General features: G+C 49.0%; 2 protein-coding genes across 7 annotated transcripts; one reads left to right on the forward strand and one right to left on the reverse strand.

The window, feature by feature from the left end:
• The first annotated feature begins 257 nt into the window (after positions 1-257).
• TEX261 (testis expressed 261) lies at positions 258-10,865 on the forward strand. 4 transcript variants are annotated; one of them, XM_015433429.3, is made up of 6 exons: positions 1,925-2,102; positions 3,017-3,096; positions 4,811-4,964; positions 6,969-7,036; positions 7,767-7,869; positions 8,097-10,865. In XM_015433429.3, exons 1-6 carry the CDS (start codon positions 2,033-2,035, stop codon positions 8,210-8,212), a joined length of 591 nt encoding a protein of 196 aa, XP_015288915.1. In that variant the 5' UTR covers positions 1,925-2,032; the 3' UTR covers positions 8,213-10,865. The 4 variants fall into 4 exon arrangements, with proteins under 4 accessions (XP_073867682.1, XP_073867683.1, XP_015288915.1 ...); XM_074011581.1 differs by lacking the exon at positions 4,811-4,964 and having other exon boundaries at positions 258-2,102; XM_074011583.1 differs by lacking the exon at positions 7,767-7,869.
• A 601-nt stretch (positions 10,866-11,466) lies between these two features.
• ANKRD53 (ankyrin repeat domain 53) lies at positions 11,467-18,585 on the reverse strand. 3 transcript variants are annotated; one of them, XM_015433427.3, is made up of 6 exons: positions 18,205-18,585; positions 17,758-17,896; positions 17,243-17,442; positions 14,694-14,858; positions 14,092-14,212; positions 11,467-12,197 (listed from the first exon to the last, which is right to left on the reverse strand). In XM_015433427.3, exons 1-6 carry the CDS (start codon positions 18,372-18,374, stop codon positions 11,508-11,510), a joined length of 1,485 nt encoding a protein of 494 aa, XP_015288913.3. In that variant the 5' UTR covers positions 18,375-18,585; the 3' UTR covers positions 11,467-11,507. The 3 variants fall into 3 exon arrangements, with proteins under 3 accessions (XP_015288913.3, XP_005575694.3, XP_073867681.1); XM_005575637.5 differs by having other exon boundaries at positions 17,758-18,004; positions 18,205-18,461; XM_074011580.1 differs by lacking the exons at positions 14,694-14,858; positions 17,243-17,442; positions 18,205-18,585 and having other exon boundaries at positions 17,758-17,868.
• Positions 18,586-25,710: the final 7,125 nt, after the last annotated feature.

Raw genomic sequence — 25,710 nt, forward strand, 5'->3', positions numbered from 1 at the left:
TGTCATCCCAGCTGCAATGCAGTGGCCCAATCATAGCTCACTGCCGTCGCCATCTCCTGGACTCAAGTAATCCTCCTGCCTCAGCCCAGAGTAACTGGGACTACAGGTACACACCACCATGCCTGGCCATTTTAAAATTTTCTGTTGCCCAGGCTGGTCTTGAACTCCTGGCCTCAAGTGATTCTCCGACCTCAGCCTCCCAAAGTTAGGATTACAGGCATGAGCCACTGTGCCCAGCCTGCTTTGTAATCTTTTTTTTTTTTTTTTTTGTCTTGAGACGGAGTCTCGCTCTGTAGCCCAGGCTGGAGTGCAGTGATGCAATCTCGGCTCACTGCAAGCTCCGCCTCCCGGGTTCACGCTATTCTCCTGCCTCAGCCTCCTGAGTAGCTGGGACTACAGGCGCCCCCCCACCACGCCTGACAAATTTTTTGTATTTTTAATAGAGACGGGGTTTCACCGTGTTAGCCAGGGTGGGCTTTGTAATCTTATGTATTTTTTTTTTGGAGGGGGGGAGTTATGCATAACATAAAATTTACCATTTTAACCATTTTTTACGTATACAATTCAGTGACATTAAGCACATTCACACTGTTGTGATGCCATCAGCACCAACCATCTCCAGAACTTTTTCATCTTCCCAAACTGAAACCCTGTATCCATTAAAAAGTAACTCCCCGTTCTTTGTCCCCCAGACCCTGGCAAGCACCATTTAACTTTCTGCCTATGATTTTGACTACTCTGGGTACCTCATGAGTGGAATCATACAATGTGTGTCCTTTCCTATTTGGCTTATTTCACTTAGCTTATTTCACTCATGCCTTCAGAGTTCATTGATGTTGTAGCATGTGTCAGAATTTCACTTCATTTTAAGGCTAGATAATATTCCATTGTATGTTTACAGCACTTTATGTCTATCTTTTTGTTAGCCGATGGACATTTGGGTTGCCTCCCTCTTCGGACCATTGTGAATAATGCTACGAATACTGGTGTACAAATGTCTCTGCTTTCTCAGTTCTTTTGGGTATATACTCAGAAGTAGAATTGCTAAATCATATGGTAATCGTTTTTTTAGAAATATGTATTTTTATGCATGAAAAATATGATTCTGAAATAAGCCTACTAGACTCTTGCTCTACATACTTTATTTTGCATGCCTGTCTCGGCCACTACATGGGAGACTTGTTCACAAGAACTAACCGGTTCCAGGTGCCCCTCAGGAACCCTCCCAAAGGTGTAGTAAATACATCCAGCTCCTAGCGGACGCCCTGCGTGCCCGGCACGGGGTGAGGTGCAGGAGATACAAAGGTGCAGAACGTACCCCAAAAGAACAGCCTAGAGGGGAATTAGGCCTGAGGATGACCGATTAAAATCACTCCAACTCCTGATTGTGCCGCTTCCTAGGTGCATGACCCAGGGCAACTTCCTTTGGTCTTCCCCATCCATAAAATGATTTACGTCATCTGCTCAGATTTCCAACAAGAACACACCTCGCCTTTATCACAGAGCGTGGCATATATTAGGAATTTCAATAATTTTGTCCCTGCCACCTGCGATAGCAAGAGACAGATCTGTCCGCAACCTGCCCAGAGGCAGGTTCTGGGGAGGTTACTGGTGCGCGGTCGGGCTGCCCTGTCCGGCCCAGGACCACCTCCAGGGTGGTGCGGGAGTGCACAAGGAGCGACTGGAGGCTGCACTCCGATCCCCAGTATAGGCGCTTGGTCTCCGCCCCTGGGGACCGTCCCGCCTCCCCTCGGCTGCAGCCGTCTGCATTCGTTCCCGTCAGTGGAGCGGGGGATCCTGGTGGTCGGAGAACGCGGGGCAGCGGCGGTTGGCCCTCCTCTCCGGAGGGCGGCGCTAGCGCGGGCCTGGCCCCGGGCTGCACTCGAGCCGAGCTCCTCTCGGCGGCGGCGCACCGTCGTCCTGCGGTCCGCGGGGCGGGGAGGCGGCGGCAGTGGCGGTGGCGGCTCTGTGTCGCCGGAGCCGAAGCGCGCAGGCCCGTCCCGGCGGCCGGGGAGCGGGCGGGTGGGGCGCCATGTGGTTTATGTACCTGCTGAGCTGGCTGTCGCTCTTCATCCAGGTGGCCTTCATCACGCTAGCCGTCGGTGAGACTGCACGACCCCGCCCCGCGCGGGCTCGCGCCCCGGCATCGGTGCTCGTTGGGGGTCGCATCGAGGGGGTTTCGGAGCCACTCGTGGGGCCATTGCCCGGCGCTCCTGGCCTTCGCCGCCCCAATCCCATCCCGCCTGATCCTGCCCCTCCTGTCGAGCCTGGCAGCCCGGCCTGACCGCGGCTCCTTCCAGGTGTCACAAAGTCCGCTCCGGCAGTGCCCGGGAAAGGGTGGCTCGAATGCCCCGCCCGCGCCTGCGGACCACTAACCGCTGCGGCTCCCACTCTTCGCTGGCCTGCGGCGCGGAACTTTTCCCCAACGCCTACCGCCTCCTTTGCGCCTCTGGCCCTTCATACTTGCTGCTCTCTCCACCTTTGACACTTCCCCTCTGACTAGTTCCCATTCGGCCTCAGTTGAGATGTCATCTTCTCCGGGAAGTCCACAGGGGTTGATGGTCCAGCAGTGCGCTGTCCTTTCCCTAAAGTAGTATTTCTCACACTGAACTCGTCTGTCTGTCTCCCCCTACTGTTCCCTTTCCCTTTCCTAAGCTGGGTCGGGGAGGACCTTGTCTGTCTTGTTCAGCTGTATCCTCAGCCCAAGGACCTGGCTCATGCCAAGTGCCCAGCAGGTGTTTATTGTATACGCGAAATTCTGTTTTCTGAACCAGAGGTTAGCATTGTACTGAGGCATCAAATGCAGACTTTCATTGATTTTGATGAGATTTCTCCTTAGTTGCCCTTAGAAAGTTTTACTTCTGCAGACTTGGAAGGGCAACACATGGGATGTTTGGTTTGTTCTTGACCTTCTGGGGTCCATAAAGGGTGGATGGGGACTGGGCTGCAGGGAGAGGGGTGACCAGGATGGTGGGAATGACCCTGACTGATAGTGTCCCTGCCTCCCACCCTGCAGCGGCTGGACTCTATTACCTGGCAGAACTGATAGAAGAATACACAGTGGCCACCAGCAGGATCATAAAATACATGATCTGGGTAAGTGGCATCTTTCTCCAGGAGTCCTCCTCACTTTTTACCCTGCCTCAAAAGCAGGAAGTGGGGAGAGTTTGGCATGAATGATGAGGCCTGTGTCTCTGCTGTTTCCTGAGCATACACTCTTACCTCCTTGCCCTGAACGCTGTCTTTTGGGTCTGCACTCCTGGGCCCAGATCTTCCCTGGGCTCCTTCCCCAAGTGGCATTGTTTCACTGCAGGCCTTGTCCTCTAGTCCTTAAGGTGACAGCCAAGTGTACATTCTCTGTTGACAAGACCATGGATTAGACTTTGCTTAGCTGTCTCCTATTGTCTTTAGCCCTTTGCTCTGCTCACAGCATTTAAAACTTAGAGGAGCCATAAGACAGTTTTGAGTATATGTTCATTGCCATCTTTCTAATCGGATCAAGTGATTTGTCCTAAGAGCGGCACAGCTTCGCTGGTCTTGCTCTCCCCTGGTCTCATGGGAGACTTCTCTTACTGAAGACACCGTCGTTGCCACTGATGTCAAAGCCATAGGGGTGACTGCTCGTGGACAGACTTCCTTCAGCTGCAGGAAAGGCTGGGGGTAGGGTGCTGCTGGCGGGAAAGTGTCCACAGCCCCTCAAGTTGCCTGGTGTCAGCAGCCACTTGCACTCTGGGCATGGCCTGAGGTTGGGAGTTCACAGTGGAGACAAGACTATAGCCCTCAGCTCTGCTCCAGAGGCCCAGCTTGTGGGTGTTGGCACAGGAATTAGCCCTTCATGCAGCCAACTGTCATTTGCTAAGCACTGACAACTGTAGGTCCTTATGAGTAGTGTTTTTCATACTGTAGGCGTGATTCATTATTTGGCTGTATAGTTAATTCAGTAGTTCACAATCAGCATTTTTTAAAAAAAGGAACATAAATAGAATTGAAATTTGAGCTTTGATCATATATATGTATATATGTGTTGGGGTCACAGCGTAAAATGTTTTTCTTTTTTTTTTTTTTTTTTTGAGAGACGGAGTTTCGCTCTTATTGCCCACGCTGGAGTGCAGTGGCACAATCTTGGCTCACCACAACCTCCGCCTCCTGGGTTCAAGTGATTCTTCTGCCTCAGCCTCCCGAGTACCTGGGATTATAGGCATGTGCCACCACGCCTGACTAATTTTGTATTTTTAGTAGAGACGGGGTTTCTCCATGTTGGTCAGGCTGGTCTTGAACTTCAGGTGATCTGCCTGTGCCTTGGCCTCCCAAAGTGCTGGGATTACAGGTGTGAGCCACCGCCCCTGGCAAATGTTTTTCTTACTGTGGGTTGCTGTCAAAAAGTTTGAGAAATGGGCTGAGTGCGGTGGCTCACACCTGTAATCCCAGCACTTTGGGAGGCCGTCAGAAGTTTGAGACCAACCTGGCCAACATGGCGAAACCCAGTCTATACTAAAGACACAAAAATTAGCTGGGCGTGGTGGTGCATGCCTGTAGTCCCAACTACTCAGGAGGCTGAGGCAGGATAATTGCTTGAATCCAGGAGAACGCACCACTGCACTCCAGCCTGGGTGACAGAGTAAGACTCTGTCTCAAAAAAAAAAAAAAAGTTGCCTTTTGGGAGCAGAGAATCTAGTTGGGGAGGCCAGACCTGTGAAATGAGGAGATTGAAGCATGAACCTAGTGCTGCCCAGAGCGGGCTGGGGGTTGGTGAGTCCAGGAAAGTTGCCTGGAAGAAGTGCCCTGCATTGTCTGCCTCTGGTTGTTTCAGTTCTCCACTGCTGTACTGATCGGCCTCTACATCTTTGAGCGCTTCCCCACCGGCATGATTGGAGTGGGCCTATTCACCAACCTCGTCTACTTTGGCCTCCTCCAGACCTTCCCCTTCATCATGCTGACCTCGCCTAACTTCATCCTGTCGTGTGGTGAGAGGGGACAGAGTTGGGGAGGCCCCTGAAGGGGTTGGGTGTGCCCATCTCCGTCCTGGGCACTAAAGGGGATACAGAAAAAGGAATCCAATTGTTGAAGTCCTCCAGGAATCCAGGCTAATTGGGAAGATGCAATTCTTACTGCTGAGGACTCTAGAGCCCACCTTGGCTCTAGTGAATAGAATTTGTTGGGGCTGGAGGCTCAGACAGGAGGGCTTTCCCAGAGAGGTAAGTTTGAAGGAGAGTTTGGGAAAAAAGAGGTTGTGGATTGGCTGAGGCAGGGCCCCCAACTAAGCAATTCCAGCCTCAAAAAAACCACTTGGCCAGAAAAAGCTGAAAGCCCTTCCGGTAGGCAGGCAGGCAGCTCTCCGTCCAGTCCTCTGACCCAAAGTCATGGTTAGAACTGGAGCCTCGTGGGGCTGTGAGCGCCCGGCAGACTCTGGCCTGGTGTGAATGCCTCCTGGCGGCTGCAGCTTCTCATCTCATTCTCACTGGTTGCCGCTGCCTCGGGCTTGAGCCTGGATGTGGAGGACCCAGTCTTCTTGGCGTTGCCCTGCCACCGCTTTCTGACCCTGGGGAATCGTTGGCCCTCTCTGGGCCTTAGCTTCTCCATCTGTTCAGAGAGGATGTTTCTGAAAGAACTGTTGGGAGACTCAGTGGACATATAGTAGGTGCGTATAGATATTTACAGATATTCCTGGAAAAGGCTCCGGAAAGTATTTGGTTGCCAAGATTACCATTGCTCCTGTTCATCATTACTGGCTACCCCAGCTTTCAGTCAGGGTATCAGGTGGAGTTAGGGGATTTCTTAGAGTGACTTTTCTATTTCTATGAGAGAGCCTGGAGAGTGAATATTATCCACACAAAGGGCATATTGTTAAAGCCAAAACTGGTTTCTTCCTTGGATGTTGGTGTGATTTCACCAAAGAATTTGTTCAGCAGAGGTTTGTTTAGGGAGCCCGTCCATGGAGAGCAGGTGCCTCTGTCCTAGGGAAGAAGTCCTGCCCCCAGCCCCTCAGCAGCAGGCTCCCCTGACTTCATTCCCTCGATCTGCCTTTTGATGTCTAAAAGAGTTTTTCCAAAAGATCTTGTGGGCACCAGGCACTATCCTACCTCCCATTATCTCTTAGCCCTAGAGTGTGGCTAGGCATAGCAGAACTGTAGTCTTTGCCTTAGAATGGGAGAGGCAGGAGAGAAGAAAGGAGACATGGGAATTGCTGTGAGGTGTGTTTGAGGGGACAGTCAGTTTCAGGCGACATGTTCTTTCTGGTGCCTGCCCTTCACCTCACCATGGGAACAGGCAGGGATGACTGTCTCTTGAGCAGCCTGTGTCTAGGATATGCACACGTGCCCTCTTTTATAAACTCAGTTGCACAGCAAGGAGGGGTGGCTGTGTGTGCGTGTGTGTGTGTGTGTGTCTAGAACGTATGAGTTCACGCCGGTATGCCTTACCTGGGGACAGGATGGGGAAAGACCTGCTCCCGCAGAATGCTGAGGAACCTGAAGACTGTACCTCAAAGCATCTAGCAAGTCTTGCCATTTTATTCCTGAGGAGCGAGAGCCTTTTTATTTGAGCAGGACTTCTCCCTGCTGCCCAGTTTGGAGTAGAGCCTCTTAGGGGCATCTAATCTGCACACCCGTGATTTCTCCCCACCTGTCACTGTGGGAGAGCTTTCTTTAGCACTCACATCCACTAAAAACGAGGTTCATTATCATGATGCTTTGGATTATGTAACATAGAAGTCTCATTTTTATAACATGCAAAGAGCTTTGTTACCTTCTAATTTTACTTGGAATGCCCCGTGCAGTGGGGCAGGTTGAGGCTCATTCTCCCATTGTAGCAGATGGGAAACAGTTCTAGGCAGTAGCCTACTCTGAGTTGAGTGTAAAGTCAGGCCTAAAACTCCGTGGAGGCTCCCAACTTCTGAGGGCCTTGTGAAGTTAAAAGTACAGTTTTCTATTATTCCCCTTAAACTGACTGACTCTTCATTCCCTCAACAGGACTAGTGGTGGTGAATCATTACCTAGCATTTCAGTTTTTTGCAGAAGAATATTATCCCTTCTCAGAGGTAAGAGGTGTCCAGCACATTCAGCTGTTAACAGGGACAGGGTAGTAAAAGGGAACTTGCATGGTTTACTTTGTGAACTTAGCTATGATTTGAAACTGAATCTGTTCAAGGATTACATGTTTGAAAAAAAACAAAACATAGATGGTTTGAGAAAGCAGTGTGGATGGGGACAGAATGTGCCCCTTTGTCTGAGGCGGGGAGGACACTGCTCTTCCTCAGTGAGTCCTTTGGGTCCCCCTGGAGGGGTCATCCTGAGGTCAGGAAGGGGCACTAGGGTGACCTTCTCCGACACAGTCCTTACAGGGCTGGGATGGACTGCACCCCTGAGCCCCAGCTTTTCCCAGTGGCTGCCAAAGTTTTCTTCTCTCATGATTTCTCCACACCCTCCTGCTCCAGTTTGAACCTCTGGGAAGAGCAAGGTCACTTCTTTGGGGAGTGTGGGTCAGTCATTCATGGCTTAGGACTTCGTCTGCCTCCTTCAGTCCAGGGGAGTTGCTTGTCCTAGTGACCAAGATGTGGGGCTTGTGGCCACATTCAGTCATCTTCAGCCTCCACCTTTCCCCACAGAAGGATTTCCATGTCTGAGGGTGGCGTTCCCTGCTTCCCAGGCCTGGGCCCCCTTTGGAGATCAGGTGTGGCCCCCTGTGCATTCTTGACCGACACAGTGACCACACCTAGCCTACTCTTGGCACCTCCGGGACACCCTCTTCTCAGTCTCTCTTGTTGCCAGGTCCTGGCCTATTTCACTTTCTGCCTGTGGATAATTCCGTTTGCGTTTTTTGTGTCACTTTCGGCTGGGGAGAATGTCCTGCCCTCTACCATGCAGCCAGGAGGTGAGAAGGGATTTGTAAGGGGCCGAGGTGGGAGCAAGCCAGCAAGCCCTGGGTTGGCAGGGATCCACTGAGGGAACCGGAGTCCAGCCCTGTGTTGGAGACACCTGGGCTCGGGGTTGGGAGAGCCGTATTCACACACACACTCACACACACTTTCTCTCTCTCTCTCTCTCTCTCTCTGTCTCTCTCTCTCTCTCTCTCTCATATTCTTGCCTGTGTCTCCACAGATGATGTCGTCTCCAATTATTTCACCAAAGGCAAGCGGGGCAAACGCTTAGGGATCCTGGTTGTCTTCTCCTTCATCAAAGAGGCCATTCTACCCAGTCGTCAGAAGATATACTGACCCCGATGCGGGCAGGATGTGGGGGCAAGATCAGGAGAGTCAGGCCCCTGGGCCTCTATGCCAGGTGGGGACCGGAAGTCGGGAAGGCACCTACCACCTGCCCTGGCTTTTCTCCCCTCAACTCTGAAGCCCCATCCCCACCCTCCTTGGGGGGCTCAGCTTGGCTCAGATCTGATGCTGCAAGAGGCTGTAACCTCAAAGGGCACCAAGGAGGGTGGCAGAGCCTACTTAGCCAGGAGGCTGAGATCCCTCAGCCCTCCCCTGTCCCTTCAAAGGTGGGTCAGGAGGTTCTGGCCCAGCTGGGGCAGGCAGGGCAGGGTCTGTGAAGCTGAAGAGCAGATGGTGACAAGTTCTCTGGGCAGGTGGCCATGGGGAGGGGCCATGGCTTGGCATGTCCAACAGAAATAGTTTTTGCTGTTGAACTGTGATTTCTCTCCAAGTACGGATTTCCGTTTGAATAAAGCTTCTAGGTGGCACTGTTTGCCTTAATACCCTGACAGTTCATCTTCCTTTCTTCCTGCTAACCTTCTGCCCTGGACTGGACTCACTTTTCTGCTCCAGGGATTCCTTTTCTGGGTCTGGGTCTTGCCCTTCCCAAGGGACTGTTCTTGTGGCCCTTAATGGGAAGGGGGCAGGGGTGAGGAACTGAGCCTGCTCAAGGAGTGGGAAGTGGGGCTATAGGCAGCCTCTCTGATGCACTCTCTTCCATCTCTTTCCCCAAGGCTCCGTGACTGTCAAACTGGGAGTAGGAGAGGGGACAATTTAGGACTGGGTTAGATTTTCAGAAGAACATCTACAATATCCTATTTATAGATCTTCCTCTGGGAAAAGGAGTGGTTTCTGGCTGAATACTATCTTAGGCTCAAGGAGAAACGAAATAAAAATTAGCTTCCAGGCAGCCTGTTTTTAAAGAAATGGGACTAATGGGAGAAGCTGTTTGTCACTCTAAGAGCATCCAAGGCCTGGCCCTCTTCTGTGCACTCTTGGCTCCTGGGGAGATATATCTGCCTTCTAAGAAGGCAGGCCAGGTCTTGGGCACAGACCTGCATTTGTTGACCTTATACTCCAACTACAGTGCCTTGCAAGTGCTCAACAGTACATATTGGAATGAAGTCCCCCGTGAGAGCCATTTCTGGCCATGTTCTATACCTCAAAGTGAGGCCGGCAGGTACAGAGACGAACTGTACACATGTGATACCTTTAAGCCACTGGAAAAACCCCCGTGCTTGAAAATATTTCCTCTATATCATGCCTGAAGTTCCATCATAGCCCTTCATTTCCTTGGCTTTAGCATTTACCTTCTCTTAAGAATACCAGCTTTCCCCTTTCCCTGAGAGGAAGAGCACATGTTGGTCTTCTCTCAGTGTGAACGAGATTGCCAGGCCCTTTTCTCCTATGCAGACCAGAATAGACAAGGCAGGGGACACTGGCGGCCTGCGTTATCCTCCCATTGGACTGATAGCTGGCCCTACTCTCCTCCCTCTGCTGCTTGGTTCTTCACCTTGATGATGTGGCTTCGCCCCCTCCACTCTACTGCCAGTGTACTCCCAGAGGTTGCTAAATCCAGCAGACCCCTTTCCTATCTTACTAGATCTAGGCAGCATTTGACATGGCTGATCACCCCTTGCTTCTTGGATGACACTTCCCTGGCACCTCTGTGGCTAGTTGTCCTCCTACCTCTCTGGCTGTTCCTTTCAGGCTCCTGTGCAGGCTTCTCCACTTGCCCATGCACAGTAGGGTCTTTCAGGGTTCTGCTGTGGGCTCCCTAGGGAAGCCCATCCATCTGGATGGTTTCAAGGACTGTGAGGAATTTAGTGTTGACCTCCAGCCCCAACATCCTTCCTGATCACCTGAATCACAGTTTTGCTGCCTTCTGTGTGCACAGACAATTCAGGTCCACAGCCCGGATGGTACTTGCTGTCTTCTGTGAACCTGCCCCTTCTGGGTACTTCCCTTGGCCCCGAGATCACTCAGGAGCCAGACAGGAAACTTCTATTCCTGTTTTCTCTTTCTGCCCACCACATCCAGTCTCTCAAAACGGTCAGGTCTACCTGAACATCTTGATTTGAGCCACTCCCACTGTCATCATCTTTCACCTGGATTATCGTGACAGCCTCCTATTGCTTCTCTATCCCGTAGCCAGAGCTGTCTTCCTAAAATGCATTGCATAGTTGATCAAGTCACTCTCTGGCCTAAAACCTTCCATGGCTCCCTGCTGCCCTCAGGATAAAGTCTGGACCCCTCAGCATGGCTTGTGAGACTCATGGTGTCCTGGTCCCTGCTCACCTCTCTAGTTTCATCACTTGTCTTCTTGCATTCTGGGTCCCAGCCTCCTGTATCCAGAGATGCAGTGGCTCTCCGTTGCCACTCTGATTTCTCCTTTCTTTTGGCCACAGAGAAAGGGTACTTTCTCTGTCAAATCTCAACTTAGACTTGACTTCCTCCGAGGAGCTTTGACTATACCCTCTCCTCCTGACCCCCACCCTGGCATACTACACAGATCACTCTGGGCTTACTTGCCTGCCTAATGGTCATCTCCCCACTAGACTGTAAGCTCCTTGAGGGCAAGGATTGTGCTGGAATTTTTGTATTAACAGTGCCTGGCTTGGTGCCTGGCACCTAGAAAGCACTCAATAAATGTTTGTTTAATGAATGAATTGTAGTGATGTGTACAAAGAGATACATGGGAGCCAGTTAACTTCCTGGAGGAAGTACAAGTGCTTTCATAGACTGGGATGGAAACCACACATCCCTCCCCTCCCTGGATGTGCTGCCCATGCCTCCCTGAACTGCTGGGAATAAGAACCTCAGTGGCTGCTGGGAATAAGGATGGCAGCCCATAGTAGCAGGGAAGCCCGTGCCAGGGGGACATATTAGCTGTCCTCCACCCCATTCTGGGTCTCAGCTTAGAGCCTGCAGCAGGAAGGGCTTAATCTGAACAAGAAACAGAATTTCCCAGTGGGTCCTTCCATCCTGGAAGCCTGGGCCCTTTGGGGTGGGAGGGCAGTGGGTGCCAAAATATGACAACTTTTACAATGCCAAGGTGAAGGATAGCGACTGACCCCCTACTCTGAACCTAACTTGGATTTCCTGGGGGTGTGCCAAGAGATTTCTTTGCAGAGAGAAAGGAGGCCTGGGGTCTGGGCTCTTGATTGGGAAGGGGGACTCCTGTTCTAGAACTTGGGAGTGGGAAGCCCATAGACACCCCTCCCCCTTTCCTGGCCACCCACAATGCAAATCGCCACACGTCAGCCTTCACTGGGCTGCCTCAGGGGGAGAGGTAGCAATGATAACTTTATGGGTTGATTTGTGGGGAGGGCAGGGCAGGGAGTCCTTGATGGGATCGCACAGCTGCCAGGAAGGCTTCATCAAATGTGTCACGCAGGTTCATGGCCAGAGTGTCGGTCCAGAAGGTGTCGTCACCCAGGTGCCGCTTCCTGGGCACTTCCCTCATGCTGATGGGGTAAAAGCCCTGGGGCACCTTCATTCTGTACGGCCGCACATGTGGATACAGCATGCGAAGCAGCACCTCAAAAGGCAGCCGCGGCACTGGCGCCACCCAGTGGCCGTCCACTGTGTGCAGCCACGCACCGCCGTGCCGGTCTGGTCTCACCTCCAGGAAGCTGCTGAAGTCGTGCTCCGGGCTGGGGTCTGGATGCACGCCCAGGCGGATGCCTTGCGAGTGGCTGATCTTGGTGGTGGGGGGTCTGGCAGGGTTGTTGCTAACGTTCCACATCGTGGGCCGCTTGATCGTGGACTTCCTGTAGATGGGCTTGGGCATCTCCGTGGGCTGTGGAATGCATTGCAGGCGCGCCTCCACAGAGGGGTGGAAGCTGCTGGAACACTGCGATCCCCGTTGCTCTGGGGTCTTGGAGAGGGCGGTGGCCCGGGCTTGCTTGGTATTAGAGACCAGAGAGTGGCCTGGGTGCAGCTTGCCGTGTAGCCACTTTCTGATAGCAGCTTCCCTGAGAATTTTGTGCTCTTTCTGCAACAACAGAGGGTACAAGAGAGTCATGGAGGCCTGCTGCCCTCTGCTTCTGTGCAAGGAGGCCCTGTGGCTGTAGCTTTTGGAAACCACGGTCTGACGGATGAGGGAAACTCTGACTCTGATGGGAGTAACACCTACCTTACGGAAGCCAGCGTTCAGATGGGGGAGACAACTTTTTCCATAAGGGTGCCCCCGGGCTGAGTGGGGAGACAAAGCATCTCTCCCAAAGGGGAGATCTCCAATCTGATGGGAGAGAGATAGCCTCTGCCCTAGGTGAGGCTCCAACTTGACATGGGAGACACAGTCCCTGCCCTAGGGAAAACCTCAAGTCTTACAGAAAGACAAGTCCCCACTTCTCTAAAGGAATCTGCAGTCTGATAGTAGAGACATGTCCTGTCATAAGAGAGTCTCTGGTGTGAAGGGGGAAAAGGCAAATGGGAAGTGCACACTGCATCCTTGACCCTGGAAGGAGAAAGCAGAAAGGACCAGATGGCCTGATGTGGACACACTTCTTGGAAGTGAGAAGTCATGCAGGGAGGATACAATTGGCTGGCTCTCTAGGCCCGGTGGCAGCAGCTCAATCTAGCTCTCTCCTTGCCTCCACTGCAGCCTTCCATATGTTGTCATAGAACCTCCCCCACCGCCATTGTCTCACTATCTCACTCCCAGACTGTTGCTAAGCAGTCAGAGGCTTTGGAGATTGACCCAGCTCCAGACACAGGCTCTGATTAAGCTAAGCCAATCATAATAATTCCATCAGACCTTGCCCCAGACCTAAGTCAGTCAGCATATGGCTTTCCTTTAGTTGTAGCTATAGAAACGAGAATGGACCCTTGATCGAATTGAGGCCATAAGAGATGAGGGGAGATGCAAGGAGCTTCTGGAAAAGGTTAGAGCTACAGAAAACAGATGGGCCTTGCCTCCTCTGGACAGTGTGTGACTCTGAGGACTAGTGACCCCGGCATTAGAGGAGGATAGGGCTGAGAACTGGAGAGAAATGGAGCTGAAACAGACCTGATGTGCTGGAGTCAGCAGCCTCAAAGCCCTCCCCACTTCAGGATTCACTTAAGATTCCCAGTATCTTCTGAGTTTTCTGGGTTTTGCACCCTATGTAATTACACCTGCTTAAAATCCCCTTTCTTACCCAGCCAAGGTCCTTCACTGATGTGGGCCCCTGCCAAATCTTGGCAGCCTCCAACTTACATCTGATCCCCAGCTGCTCTGAGTTTTCAGTTCTCTGCATACATCATGTTCCCAGGTGCCTCTATGCCTTCCCATGCGCTGCTCCTTATGCCTCGTCAGCCCTTCCCTCCTTCTTCATATAGCTAACTGCTGCGCATCCTTCAAGACTCCTCTTAAGCATCATGCCTCCTGACACCCTCCTGGACCCTCTTCTCCTTGATGGGGCTGTAACCTGCCTCCTCTGCTAGACTCTAAGCTCCTTGAGCATGGGGACCACATATTGTTCATCTTTGGACCTGAGGGTCTAGTAGGTTTCTAGCACAGAGTGAATGCCCAGTGCCTGCTGGAAGGAAGGGTGGATTTTTTAAACCAGAATGTGAGCTCCAGTTACCTGCAGGGCCTTGGTCTCATTGAAGGTTCTCATCCTGAAAGAGGCAGTGCACTAAGAGGGGCCCGGAAATACTTGTGAATTTAAGCTTGCTTAAATTGGCTTTCTAACACAGGATAAGACTTTTGACCAAAAGACTGGCTTATTTAAAAGTGGAATTTCAGTCAGAGTACAGGGTGGGAGTACAGGCAAAAGGGTGACTCTTTCAGGGTGGGAGTGCTTCTAGCCACTCTTCCACAGTATGTGGGTCACTGCCCCTCTGCTCACATGCCTGGATAGCAGCTGGCACCCGGCCCCCCGCCCCCCGGCTTCCCCACTTACTTGATACTCAATCAGGTAGTTGTACTCCATGAGGGCCAGCTGGCTCTTGAGTGTCTTCATCTTTCTCATCTCACAGGCAAAGTCCTTCTTGTCCTTTTTCCACATGGCATCCTTCAAGAACCTGGTGCCAAGGTCGGGACAGGGGTGTCATCCCACAGTGACAGAGCTTCCACCTGGGCTGGGAAGACTGGCTGCTGCTGAGGGCTTGGATGGGGATGAGGGGAGTGGCCAGAGGGAGATGAGCAAGATGAGACATCCCCATTGCCTGGGGCCCTCTGGCTTCCTACTTCTTTAGGTGAAAGAGGAAAGTCCTTGATGACATGGTCACCGCCCTCCTGCGGAGGCTGGTCACCTTTCCTGCCTCAGGGCAGGAAAGGAGGGCAGTGATCAACCCAGAGGGCAGGGGACCTGGGCAGACTTACCCCCCAGCCTAGGTGATGAGGTGATTGCCTCATTCAAAATATCCTGGGCAGTAGACGCTTCCTCCAGCTGTCTGGCATCCCAACCCTCCCCTTAAAGGCTCAGCTATGGTGAGGGCTCTAGGGAAAAGGCTGGGGGAGGGGAAGGGGTGGGCAGGCTCTAGGTGGTTCTCACACTCTCACCGGGCACAGGCACGGTGGTTCCATATTTTGCAGAAGTCAATGGGTTTGTAGCCCATGGCATCTTGGGCGTGGACGTTGGCGCCACTCTGTACCAGGACCTTCACACAGTCCAGCAGGCCCTCACGGACTGCCAGGTGCAGGGGCGTGCAGCCGTTGCATGTCTGACTGTGGAAGGCCCCGCCAATGGGGATGACAGCAGAAACGAAAGACAAAGGGCATCTGCCCATCAGATAGATGGACACACCAGTTTCCAAGCCCTGCTCTACCATCTGTCCACTGGGTGACCCTAGCTATGTCTCTCCCTTGCAGCACCTCAATTTCCTTTACTGTAGAGGGAGGAATTGGACTAAGTGAACAGTAAAAATCTGATTTTAGGAGGTATGTGACAGTTAAGAACTGCTGGAAGGAGAGCTGGCTTGGTTCAGAGACCACTAACCTCATCTACTCTTAAACCAACCAGCCCCCTGCCCTTTCCCCATGTCTCATCAGATTCCCTATGCCCACAAGATCTACATGACCTGGGCCTAACCTCCTCGATTTATCCTTTGACCTCGCCCACTCTTTCCCAACACATGATGTTACCTCTACCTGGAACACTTCCCTGGCTCTTTGCATGTCTGGCTCACTCTGTCTTCAGGTTGCAATTTAATGTCACCTCCTTAGAGGTGATTGCTTCATCCAGAATAGATCCTCCCCCTACCTGCTTTACCACCTACCCCATCACCTTGTTTATTTTTTTCATAACCACTTCCCATGCTCTGTCAAGATTTTCTTCATTTATTTGTTTGCTAATTTACTCTCTGCTCCTGCACTAGAATGTCAGCTTCGTGAGGAGAGGGAGCATTTCTGTGACTCTAGCGTAGTGCTTGGCACATAGTGCATGCTTGATACTTTGAATGAATGCAGTCTCCTGTATGCCATGCACTTTTCAGTGATCACAGTAGTCCCATGTGATAGGCACTGCCATTCTCCCAAGTTTCAGTTGAAGACACTGAGACAGAGGTTCCCAAACTTAGCTGCAAGTTAGAAGCACCTGGGGATCTTTTCTGACTTCCAAAGCCCAGGTCACACCACAGACCCATTAAATTATAACCTTTGGATTGCAACACTGGTGTTTATATATATATATATATATATATATTTTTTTTTTTTTTTTTTTTTTTTTTGAGACGGAGTCTCACGCTGTTGCCCGGGCTGGAGTGCAGTGGCGCGATCTCGGCTCACTGCAAGCTCCGCCTCCTGGGTTCACGCCATTCTCCTGCCTCAGCCTCCTGAGTAGCTGGGACTACAGGCGCCCGCCACTGCGCCCGGCTAATTTTTTGTATTTTTAGTAGAGACGGGGTTTCACTGTGATCTCCTGACCTTGTGATCCGCCCGCCTCGGCCTCCCAAAGTGCTGGGATTACAGGCTTGAGCCACCGCGCCCGGCAATGTTTATATTTTTTAATTTTAATTTTTTTTTTTTTTTGAGACTGAGTCTCACTCTGTCGCCTAGGTTGGTGTGCAGCGGCGCAATCTCAGCTCACTGCAAGCTCCGCCTCCCGGGTTCACGCCATTCTCCCGCCTCAGCCTCCCGAGTAGCTGGGACAACAGGCGCTCACTACCACACCTGGCTAATTTTTTTGTATTTTTAGTAGAGACGGGGTTTCACTGTGTTAGCCAGGATGGTCTTGATCTTCTGACCTTGTGATCCACCCGCCTTAGCCTCCAAAAGTGCTGGGATTACAGCCGTGAGCCACCGCGCCCGGCCTAATTTTTTTTATTTTTTATTTTTTGAGACGGGAGTCTTGCTCTATGGCCAGGCTGGAGTGCATTGGTGCAATCTCAGCTCACTGCAACCTCCGCCTCCCGAATTCAAGCGATTCTCCTGCCTCAGCCTCCTGAGTAGCTGGGACTACGCCACCACACCACCCGGCCAGGTGTTCATATTTTTTGAGCTCCCTAGGTAATTCCAATGTACACCTAAGTTTGGGAGCCAAAGCACTGGGGCTTAGAGGTTGAGTGACTTGCCTAAGGTCCCGCTGTCTGCTAGCAAGTTGCAGAGCTGGGATGTAGACTAGGTCTGTTAAAGGCCAATCTCTCTCTCTTTTTTTTTTTTTTTTTGAGACAGAGTCTCACTCTTGTTGCCCTGGCTGGAGTGCAATGGTGTGATCTCGGCTCACCGCAACCTCCACCTCCCGGGTTCAAGCAATTACCTGCCTCAGCCTCCCGAGTAGCTGGGATTACAGGCATGTACCTCCATGCCCGGCTAATTTTGTATTTTAGTAGAGACAGGGTTTCTCCATGTTGGTCAGGCTGGTGTCCAACTCCCGACCTCAGGTGATCCGCCCGCTTCAGCCTTCCAAAGTGCTGGGATTACAGGCATGAGCCACCACGCCGGGCTAAAGCCCAGTCTCTTTACTACACCATGTGGATTCCTGACTGCTTTATGTGGGACCCAATCCTTGTCACCTCCAGCAGCCCCTCTGCTTGTCCTGCATGGATTTGCCTGCCTGGAGGTGGGGCTGTGCCTGTGCCTGAAGTATCCCTCCTGAAGCAGGCTGGACTCACGCATTGAGGGCTGCGCCTTTCTCCAGCAGGTAGTAGATGCAGGGGAGGGCCACGGTGGTGTTGTCCTTGTGGATGACGAGGTGCAGGGGGGTCTGGCTATTGTTGGTCAGCAGGTTCACGGGAAACTTGTACTCCTCTACCAGGACCTGCAGGCATGCAAGCTTGCCCCGTTGGGCTGCGAAGTGGATGGCAGTGAAGCCCTGTGAGGTCCAGAGCAGGCAGGATGAGGCTGAGTGGGGTTGAGGTCCCAGGGTCCACAATTTATATAAATTTATTGGGGTTACCTTCACTGTCTTTCCTGTGTCCCCAGGAATGCTCACATCCTTTTGTTAATTAACCAGTGTGTGTTCATCAGCCCACCCAACCTCCCTGCCCCCAAAATGGCCCTTCCACAGCCAGAAGATGAGTTAAATTAGGAGGCTTTACCCAGAAAAGGACATCTTCTCCAGGTGACCACTCTGAGCAGGGTAGCGGGAGAGGGACCTCAGTCTTTGCCCCCACACTCAAGACCTCACCTTGTAGTCGGTGGGGATTTCCCTGAGGCTCTGGTTCAGACAGAACCGCAGCCATTCCACGTTGCCCACGGCCGCCGCGAACAGCTGGTAGTAGCTCCGGATCGCCGTCTGGTCGATCGTGGTCTGGTCGGACTCCTCGCTGGGGTTGGGATCAACGTGGGGTGCGGTGAGCGAGGCAGGGCGGTGTGGCAAGGCGAGGGCAGTCGCCTGCGCACGGAGGTGGTCGGCGAGGTAGGGCAGGGGCTGGCTGGTGGGCGGGGCAGTGGGGAAGCGACTCTGGGCCAGGGCCCGGGCACCTCTCGGGAGGCGATCCTTGGCCCCCGCCTGGCTCTCCGGGCTTCTCTGGCCGCAGCCTCCGCCCCCGCCCGCTCCAGGCCCTGCCCACCAGGGAGGCGCTGGGCCGGGTTCTCGCGCCTGGCAGCCTGGACACCTTCTCCCGCTACCCACCTGGGCTGCTTGGACTCCGCATCAGTCCAGGTGGCCTTCAAGGAGACTTTGTTCGCCCGCTGCATGGAGCCATGTGGAGTTGGCTGCGGCCGAGCACCTCTCCCTTCTCCCCTTTCTGAGTGCCAGCTTCCCGAGCCTGCCCGCCGAGCGGTGCTGCCCGCGGAGGCCATCGCGGGGCTGGAACTTGAACCCGGGCCAGGCGGGCTGCTCACCCACCCGCTGGCGCCCCGTCCCCGGGGGGCGGCTTCTCGCCCGCTGGCCGCAGTTTCCCTTCCAGGCCGCTAGGGTTCGGCTGCCTCTCTAGCTAGAGGGGCAGAGCCCGGGCGCCTCCGGGGACCCTGCCCGCCTGCCGCTCCCAACCCGCCGCTCTGCTCCCGGACTGAGCCAAAACCCCCACCCAACCTCCCAGTCCTGCTGTCCAGGAAACTCAGCATCAAACACACAAACAACAAAGACACTTAGCTTTTGTTTCCGATTATCAAACTAATAAGTAGAAAACAGAAATGTTCAATGTGGAAATTAAAAATTACCATCCCACCACCCACAGAAATCATGGTTTATTGCAATATATATGCATATCATGACTATTTTTTGTATCTCTTTTCGTTTATTAATAGCATTATATTATGAGCTAGCGCCGATTGTCACTCCACATACTAAATGTACATTATGATGCAACCACAGCCCAGCATCATAATGGATGTGCCATTGTTTCACATGAGCTGCGGGGAACGAAATGGCTCAACTCTGGTTGTTTTCTTAGAATGGATTCCTGGGGGTTGGGCGCGGTGGCTCAAGCCTGTAATCCCAGCACTTTGGGAGGCCGAGACGGGCGGATCACAAAGTCAGGAGATCGAGACCATCCTGGCTAACCCGGTGAAACCCCCTCTCTACTAAAAAATACAAAAAAACTAGCCGGGCGTGGTGGCGGTCGCCTGTAGTCCCAGCTACTCGGGAGGCTGAGGCAGGAGAATGGCGTGAATCCGAAAGGCGGAGCTTGCAGTGAGCTGAGATCCGGCCACTGCACTCCAACCTGGGCGACAGAGAGAGACTCCGTCTCAAAACAAAACAAAACAAAACAAAACAAAACAAAGAATGGATTCCTGGGAGTCGAATCACTAGGTGAAAGGGAATGAATATTTTTCAGCTGTCAATATGGGATTGCAGACTGCCTTCCAGGAAGGTTATATATTCACTTCCACTTTCACCTGCAGTGAAGCTGGTGCGCGTCACATCAGCAGTGTGGCTTTGGGCAAGTTACCTGACTTAGTTTCTACAGCAGCAAAATGGGGATAAAAGCACCTAGTTTACAAGGAATGAAGGAATGCAAACAATGAGAACGGTGCTAGCAGAGAAGCACTACCTGTAAATCTGCTATTACCCAAAGAGGAACTATTCAAACCATTGCTAGCATCAGATATTAGGATTTTAAGTAAATGTTCACTAATTTGGTAGTGGCAAATGATGTTCTAATGTGGCTCTTTGATTACCAACAAGGGTTAAACATTTAATTATCAGTGGTTTTGTCTTCTAGGAATTCTTTTACTTACATGGTTCTTTGAGGGCCTTAATGTGTTTCTTATTGATCTGTAAAACTTATTAGCATAGTGACCCTTTATGTATATTTGTTGTCAATATTTTCCTTAGTTTGCCTTTTGACTTTTTAGAATATATAGTAGCCAAGCAATAACTGTTACTTGAATCAGTGTTGTCTTACTGAGCCATCCACATTCTCATCGCTTCTCAACAGGAATGACCCCAAGTTTATCAGAAGGCTCCTGTGGCTCCAGGGTCAACTCTGGGCATATCTGACTATATCACTCCATCCCTACCACAGTCTCTCCTCTGTACCCCAACATTCCATGTATTTCCCCTAAGAAAAGGACAGAAGGTCCCCTAAGACCACGGTGACCTGCAGAGAGGGACAAGAATACAGATTATCCACCCAGAAGCACCTTTCTCCCTTTCCAGGGAACCGTCTTCTGAGAGCCCACTTGTCCCCCAACCCCAGTAGCCAGGACTCAGCACACCTGCCAAACACCTTCAAAACTAGCAAATCATGCTGGCTATCTGTCCCAGGTAGGGCCTTAGCAACTGGCTTCAAGTTGAGATAAAGTGACAATGCTTTTCAGGGATAAAGTTTGAGGATTTCCTGGGCTATTGTTGCTTCTGGGGTGTTAGGATTCTAATAATGACGACAGGACCCTGTGTATGTAGTGGGGTTGGAGAGAGCATCTCAGTACCTCTCCAAGTTCATCCTCACTATCTTGACCTGTGGTATCTTACATCTCTGTACCAGTGTTTTGCAACCCTGGCTGTACAAACACCAATGCAGGGGACTTACCCCTAAAGATTCCGATAAATTCATCTGGTTTGGGGCCTGGGTGATGGTATTTGTAAAGTTCTCCAGGTGATTCTCATGTGTAACCAGGGTTGAGAAGCACTTTGAGGCCTTTCTGCCTCAGTCCTCTTTCTAGGGAAGCAAGAGACTGCAAGTGATTTTGAGGAAGAAGGGACAATAGAGTAAGGGAGGAAGATATAGGAAACTAGGAGAGTCTCTGGGAGGAGAGAATGTGTCATCCTAAAAACCCCTTGGCCACAGCCATGCAGCTGGGCAAACATAACGCCTGGTGGAACAACAGAAGCTGGACCATGAGAAGGGCAGACAGCAGAAAATGCCCAGAGAAAGGTTGGATTTCTTCTTTGGAAGGTGATAGTAAAGGTGTGGCTCCAGAGTAACTGGTTCTACAGCTCCAGGCAAGGGAGATGGAAGACTGAGGGGAGTAGGCCCATCAGGGAGAAGTAGGGGGAACATCTAGAGAGGCGCTGTCTGCACACTTCAGGGCCAGTGCCCAAGGCCAGATGCTTCCCATCTATTCTCTAAACCACCCCAGGATCCTCTTGAAGCTTAAGCTAGTTTTGATTGAGCTTCTGTCACTTTCAACTGAAGCCTGACTAGTAAAACCTCCTGAGGTTAAAGCCTCTATTGGGTAAAAGAATTAGGACCTGTGGGATAGTCCCAGAAAAGAGCTGTGTGGACTAGGGCACTGTGAAGACCCAGGGGACATTGGAACCTGGCCCTGTGCTGTGTTCCAGGAGGAGGAGTGGTATACCCCAGAGAAATTGCCAGGTACATGAAACTAACTAATTATGCTTGGAGTGCTGAGATCCATTTATTTGAGCAGGGACACACCCTAAGACAGGCCTAGGCTGTGGAAGCTGACACTTTTCACTGTGGCCAGGCAGCGTGCTCGCCCATGGATGGGAGTAGAGTGGGGGAACATGGCTGTGAGAATTGGGAGTCCTCCAGTGGTGAGTCTGGGTTCTGGCTGTGGTGGTAATGGGGTAGGAAACAGCACCCTGGAGTATCTATTTGGAAGGAAGTGGATAATGCTTTTGGGGGAGAAAGAAAAATTTGAAAGACAGGTTCTAACAGGTGGGAGAGGGATTCTCTGCCTCTTGGGACCAGATTTGGAGGAAGGCAGGTATCTGGGTGCCCCCTACATTGTAGGGGTGGGGAGGTCTGCTCAGGACAGGAATACTAAAGAACAAGTCATACCCCTTAAATCAGATTTACATTGAAGGGGAAAAGGACTTCACTACGAAAGCCTATCCAAGTCCCTAAACAAATAAACAAGCAAACAACAAAAAACAAGCCTGAGAGGGGGGAAGGGAAATCAGAATTCAGAGTTACTACAACATATTTCCTAAAAAGTTTAATTTTCAACAAAAAACCATGAGATATACAAATAAACAGGAAAGTATGACCCATACATAGGGAAAAAAAGCAGACAACAGAAACTGCCTATGAAAGAGGCCAGATATCAGATTTAACAGACCAAGACTTCAAAGCAGCCATTATAACTATGTTTAAAGAACTAAAGGAAACTATGCTAAAAAAAAAAAAAAAAAGTAGAAGAAGTTATGGTGGCGATTTCTGAACAAATAGAGACTATCGATAAGATAAACCATTAAAAATAATCCGATGAATTCTGGAATTGCAGAGTATAATAATTGAAATGAAAAATTCACTAGAGAGGAACAATAGTGGATTTGAACTTGCAGAAGAAAGGATCAGCAAACTTGAATATAGGGAGTAGAGATCATGCAATCCAAAGAGCAAAGAGAACAAAGAATGAAGGAAAACAGAGCCTCAGAAAAAGCCGGGGGGCACCATTAGGCATACCAATGTACTCATAATGGGAATTCCAGAAGGAGAGGTGAGAGAAAAGAGCAGAGAAAGTAACTGAAGAAGCAATGACTGAAAATTAGCCAAGTTTGATGAAAAAGATTAATCTACAGATTTAAGAAGCTCAGCAAGCTCCAAGTAAGTTAAACACAAATATACCCACACGTAAGCTCATCATACTAAAAATGCTGAGAGACAAAGTTTTGAAAGCAGCAAGAGAAAAAGAACTAATCACATTCAAGGGAACCTCAATAAGATTAATAGCTGAATTCTCATCAGAAACAATGGAGGCCAAAAGGCAATGGGTAACATATTCAAAATGCTGAACACAAAACAACTCTCAAGAATTTTATATCCAGAAAAGCTATCTTTGAAAATAAACGCAAAATAAAGACATTGCCTGACAAACAAAAACTCAGAAAATTTGTTGCTAGCATCCCTGCCTTACAAGAATTACTAATGGAAGTTCTTCAGACTAGAAGTAAGTGACCCCACACCACAATCTGAATCCTCACAAAATAAACACAAAACAAACAAATCCAAAGAGCACTGGTAAAGATGACTATGTAATTATAAAAACAATATAAATGTGTATTTCTTCTCTTCTTAACTGACTTTAAAATAAGTTGTATAAAACAACATGTATATGATTGTTTTGTTGGGCCTATAATGTATAGAAATGTAATCTATTTGACAATAACAACACAAATGAGGTGGGCGAGAGCAAAGCTGTATTGGAGTAAAGACGTAACAGCAGTTGGTAACTCATATCCATGAGAACAAATAACAAGAACCAGAAATAGTAAGTTAGAAGATTAATATAATACAGTCTATAAATATGTATTTACTATACTTCTCCTCGTCTTTAAATGACATAAAACTATACAAAGCAATAATTATAACAATGTATTATTTGCATATTATATATGCACTATGTATAACAATAGCACAAAAAGTTAGAAAAGGGAATTGAGTAATAGAAGAATAATGTTTCAGTGTCTCACCAGAATTAATTTAGTATAAATCTGAAATAGATTCTGATAAGCTAAAATGAATATAGTAAGCCCTAGAGCAACCACTAAGAAAACAACTGAAAAAAAACAGAATAAAAAATGATTGAAGGAATTAAAATGTTACATTATGAAATATTCACTTAATGCAAAAGAAAGATTAAAGGAGAAACAGGAATGAAAAAGACATGACATATACAGAAAATGAAAAGTAATGGAGTCAGAAATAAATAAAACAAAAGGAAAAGAAAAGAAAAGTAAAATGACAGCTGTATATCCTACCATATCAGTTATAACAGTCAGACTGGATAAAAATCAATATTCAACTATATGCTGTCTACAGGAGACACTTTATTTTTTATTTATTTATATTTTTTGTAGCAATAGGGTCTTACTATGTTGCCCAGGCTGGTCTCAAACTGTTAGCTTCAAGTGATTCTCCCACCTTGGCCTCCAAAAGAGTTGAGATTACAGGCGTGAGCCACTGCCCCCAGCCCAGAAGACACTTTAGAATCAAAGATACAAGTAGGTTGAAAAGGAAATAGATATATTATGCAAACAGTAAACATAAGAAAGATAGAGTGGCTACACTAATGTTGGACAAAATAGACTTGAACAGCAAAACAAAACAAAACAAAACCCGCAATCAAACCATGTTACTAGAAACAAAGGAGGACATTTTATAATGAAAACAGGGTCAATCTGTCAGAAAGATATAACAATTATAAACATATATGCACCTAACACCAGAGGCCAAAAATATAGGAAGTAAAAACTGACAGAATTGAAGAAAAAATAGATAATTCAACAATAATAGTTGAAGACATCAATATCCCACTTTTGATAATGGATAGAACAAGTACCCAGAAGTACAATAAGGAAATAGAAGTCTTGAACAATACTATCAACCAACTAAATCTGAAAGACGTCTGTTGTACTCTTCATCCAACAACGGCAGAGTACACATTCCTCTCAAGTGCACATGAAACATCTGTAGAATAGACAATATGCTGGACCATAAAGCAAGACTCAGTAAATTTAAAATAATTGAAATGTTTTCTGACCGCATTGGAATGAAATTAGAAATGAATAAGAAATTAACTTGAGAAATTCACAAATATGTGGAAATTAATTCACTCCTAAATAACAAATGGGTCAAAGAAGAAACCACAAGGAAAATTAGAGACTGCTTTGGGATTGATTAAAACAATAGGGAAAATTAACTAAACTCAAAGTCAGTTTTTATTTTTTATTTATTTATTTTTTTGAGACAGGATCTCACTCTGTCACCCAGGCTGGAGTATAATGGCACAATCTTGGTTCACTGCAACCTCAACCTCCCAGGCTCAAGTGATCCTCCCACCTCAGCCTCCTGACTAGCTAGGACTACAGGAACGTGCCACCATGCTCAGCTAATTTTGTTTAATTTTTTGTAGAAATGAGGTCTCACTATGTTGCCCAGGCTAGTCTCGAACTCCTGGGCTCAAGTGATCCTCCCACCTTGTCCTCCCAAAGTGATGGGATTACAGACATGAGCCACCATGCCTGGCCTCAAAGTTGGTTTTTAGAAAGGGACACCAAATTTGGCAAACTTGAAGAAATAAGACCTAGTGTTTGATAGATCAGTAGGGTGACTATGGTTTACAACAATCTATTGTACATTTCAAAATAGCCAGGAGAGAATAATTTGAGTGTTTCTAGCATAAAGACAAGACAAGTATTTAAGGTGATGAATGTCCCGAGTACACTGATTTGATCTTTAAAAATTATATGAATGTATTAAATTATCAAATGTACTCTGAAATTATGTACATCTACTATGTATCAGTAAAATAATTGTTTTTTAAAAATTGGTAAATCTTTAGCTAGACTGACCAAAAAAAAAAAAAGAGAGAGAAGACTAAATTTATTAAAATAAGAGATGAAGGGGGATATTACTATGTACTTTACAGAAATAAAAAGGAGTACAAGGGAATATTATGAACAATTACTTGCCAACAATTTGATGACTTAGATAACAAGGGAAAAAATCCTGTAATAACACAGCCACCAAAATGGATTCAGGAAGAAATGGAAAATCTGAATAGACATATAGTAATTAAAGATAATCAGTTAGTAGTAGTAGAAGTTAGTAGCAAAAACTGCCGAAAAGTCCAAGTCCAGATGTTTGGTGAATTTTACCAAACATTTAAAAAAGAATTAATACCAGTTATTCACAAAGTCTTCCCAAAATATAAATGAAAAATGAACAATTTCAACTCATTTTGTTAGGCTAGTATTACCCTGCTACTAAAATCAGATAAAGAC

This window comes from Macaca fascicularis, chromosome 13 (assembly GCF_037993035.2).
Source record: "Macaca fascicularis isolate 582-1 chromosome 13, T2T-MFA8v1.1".
NCBI classification, from domain to species: Eukaryota; Metazoa; Chordata; class Mammalia; order Primates; family Cercopithecidae; genus Macaca; species Macaca fascicularis.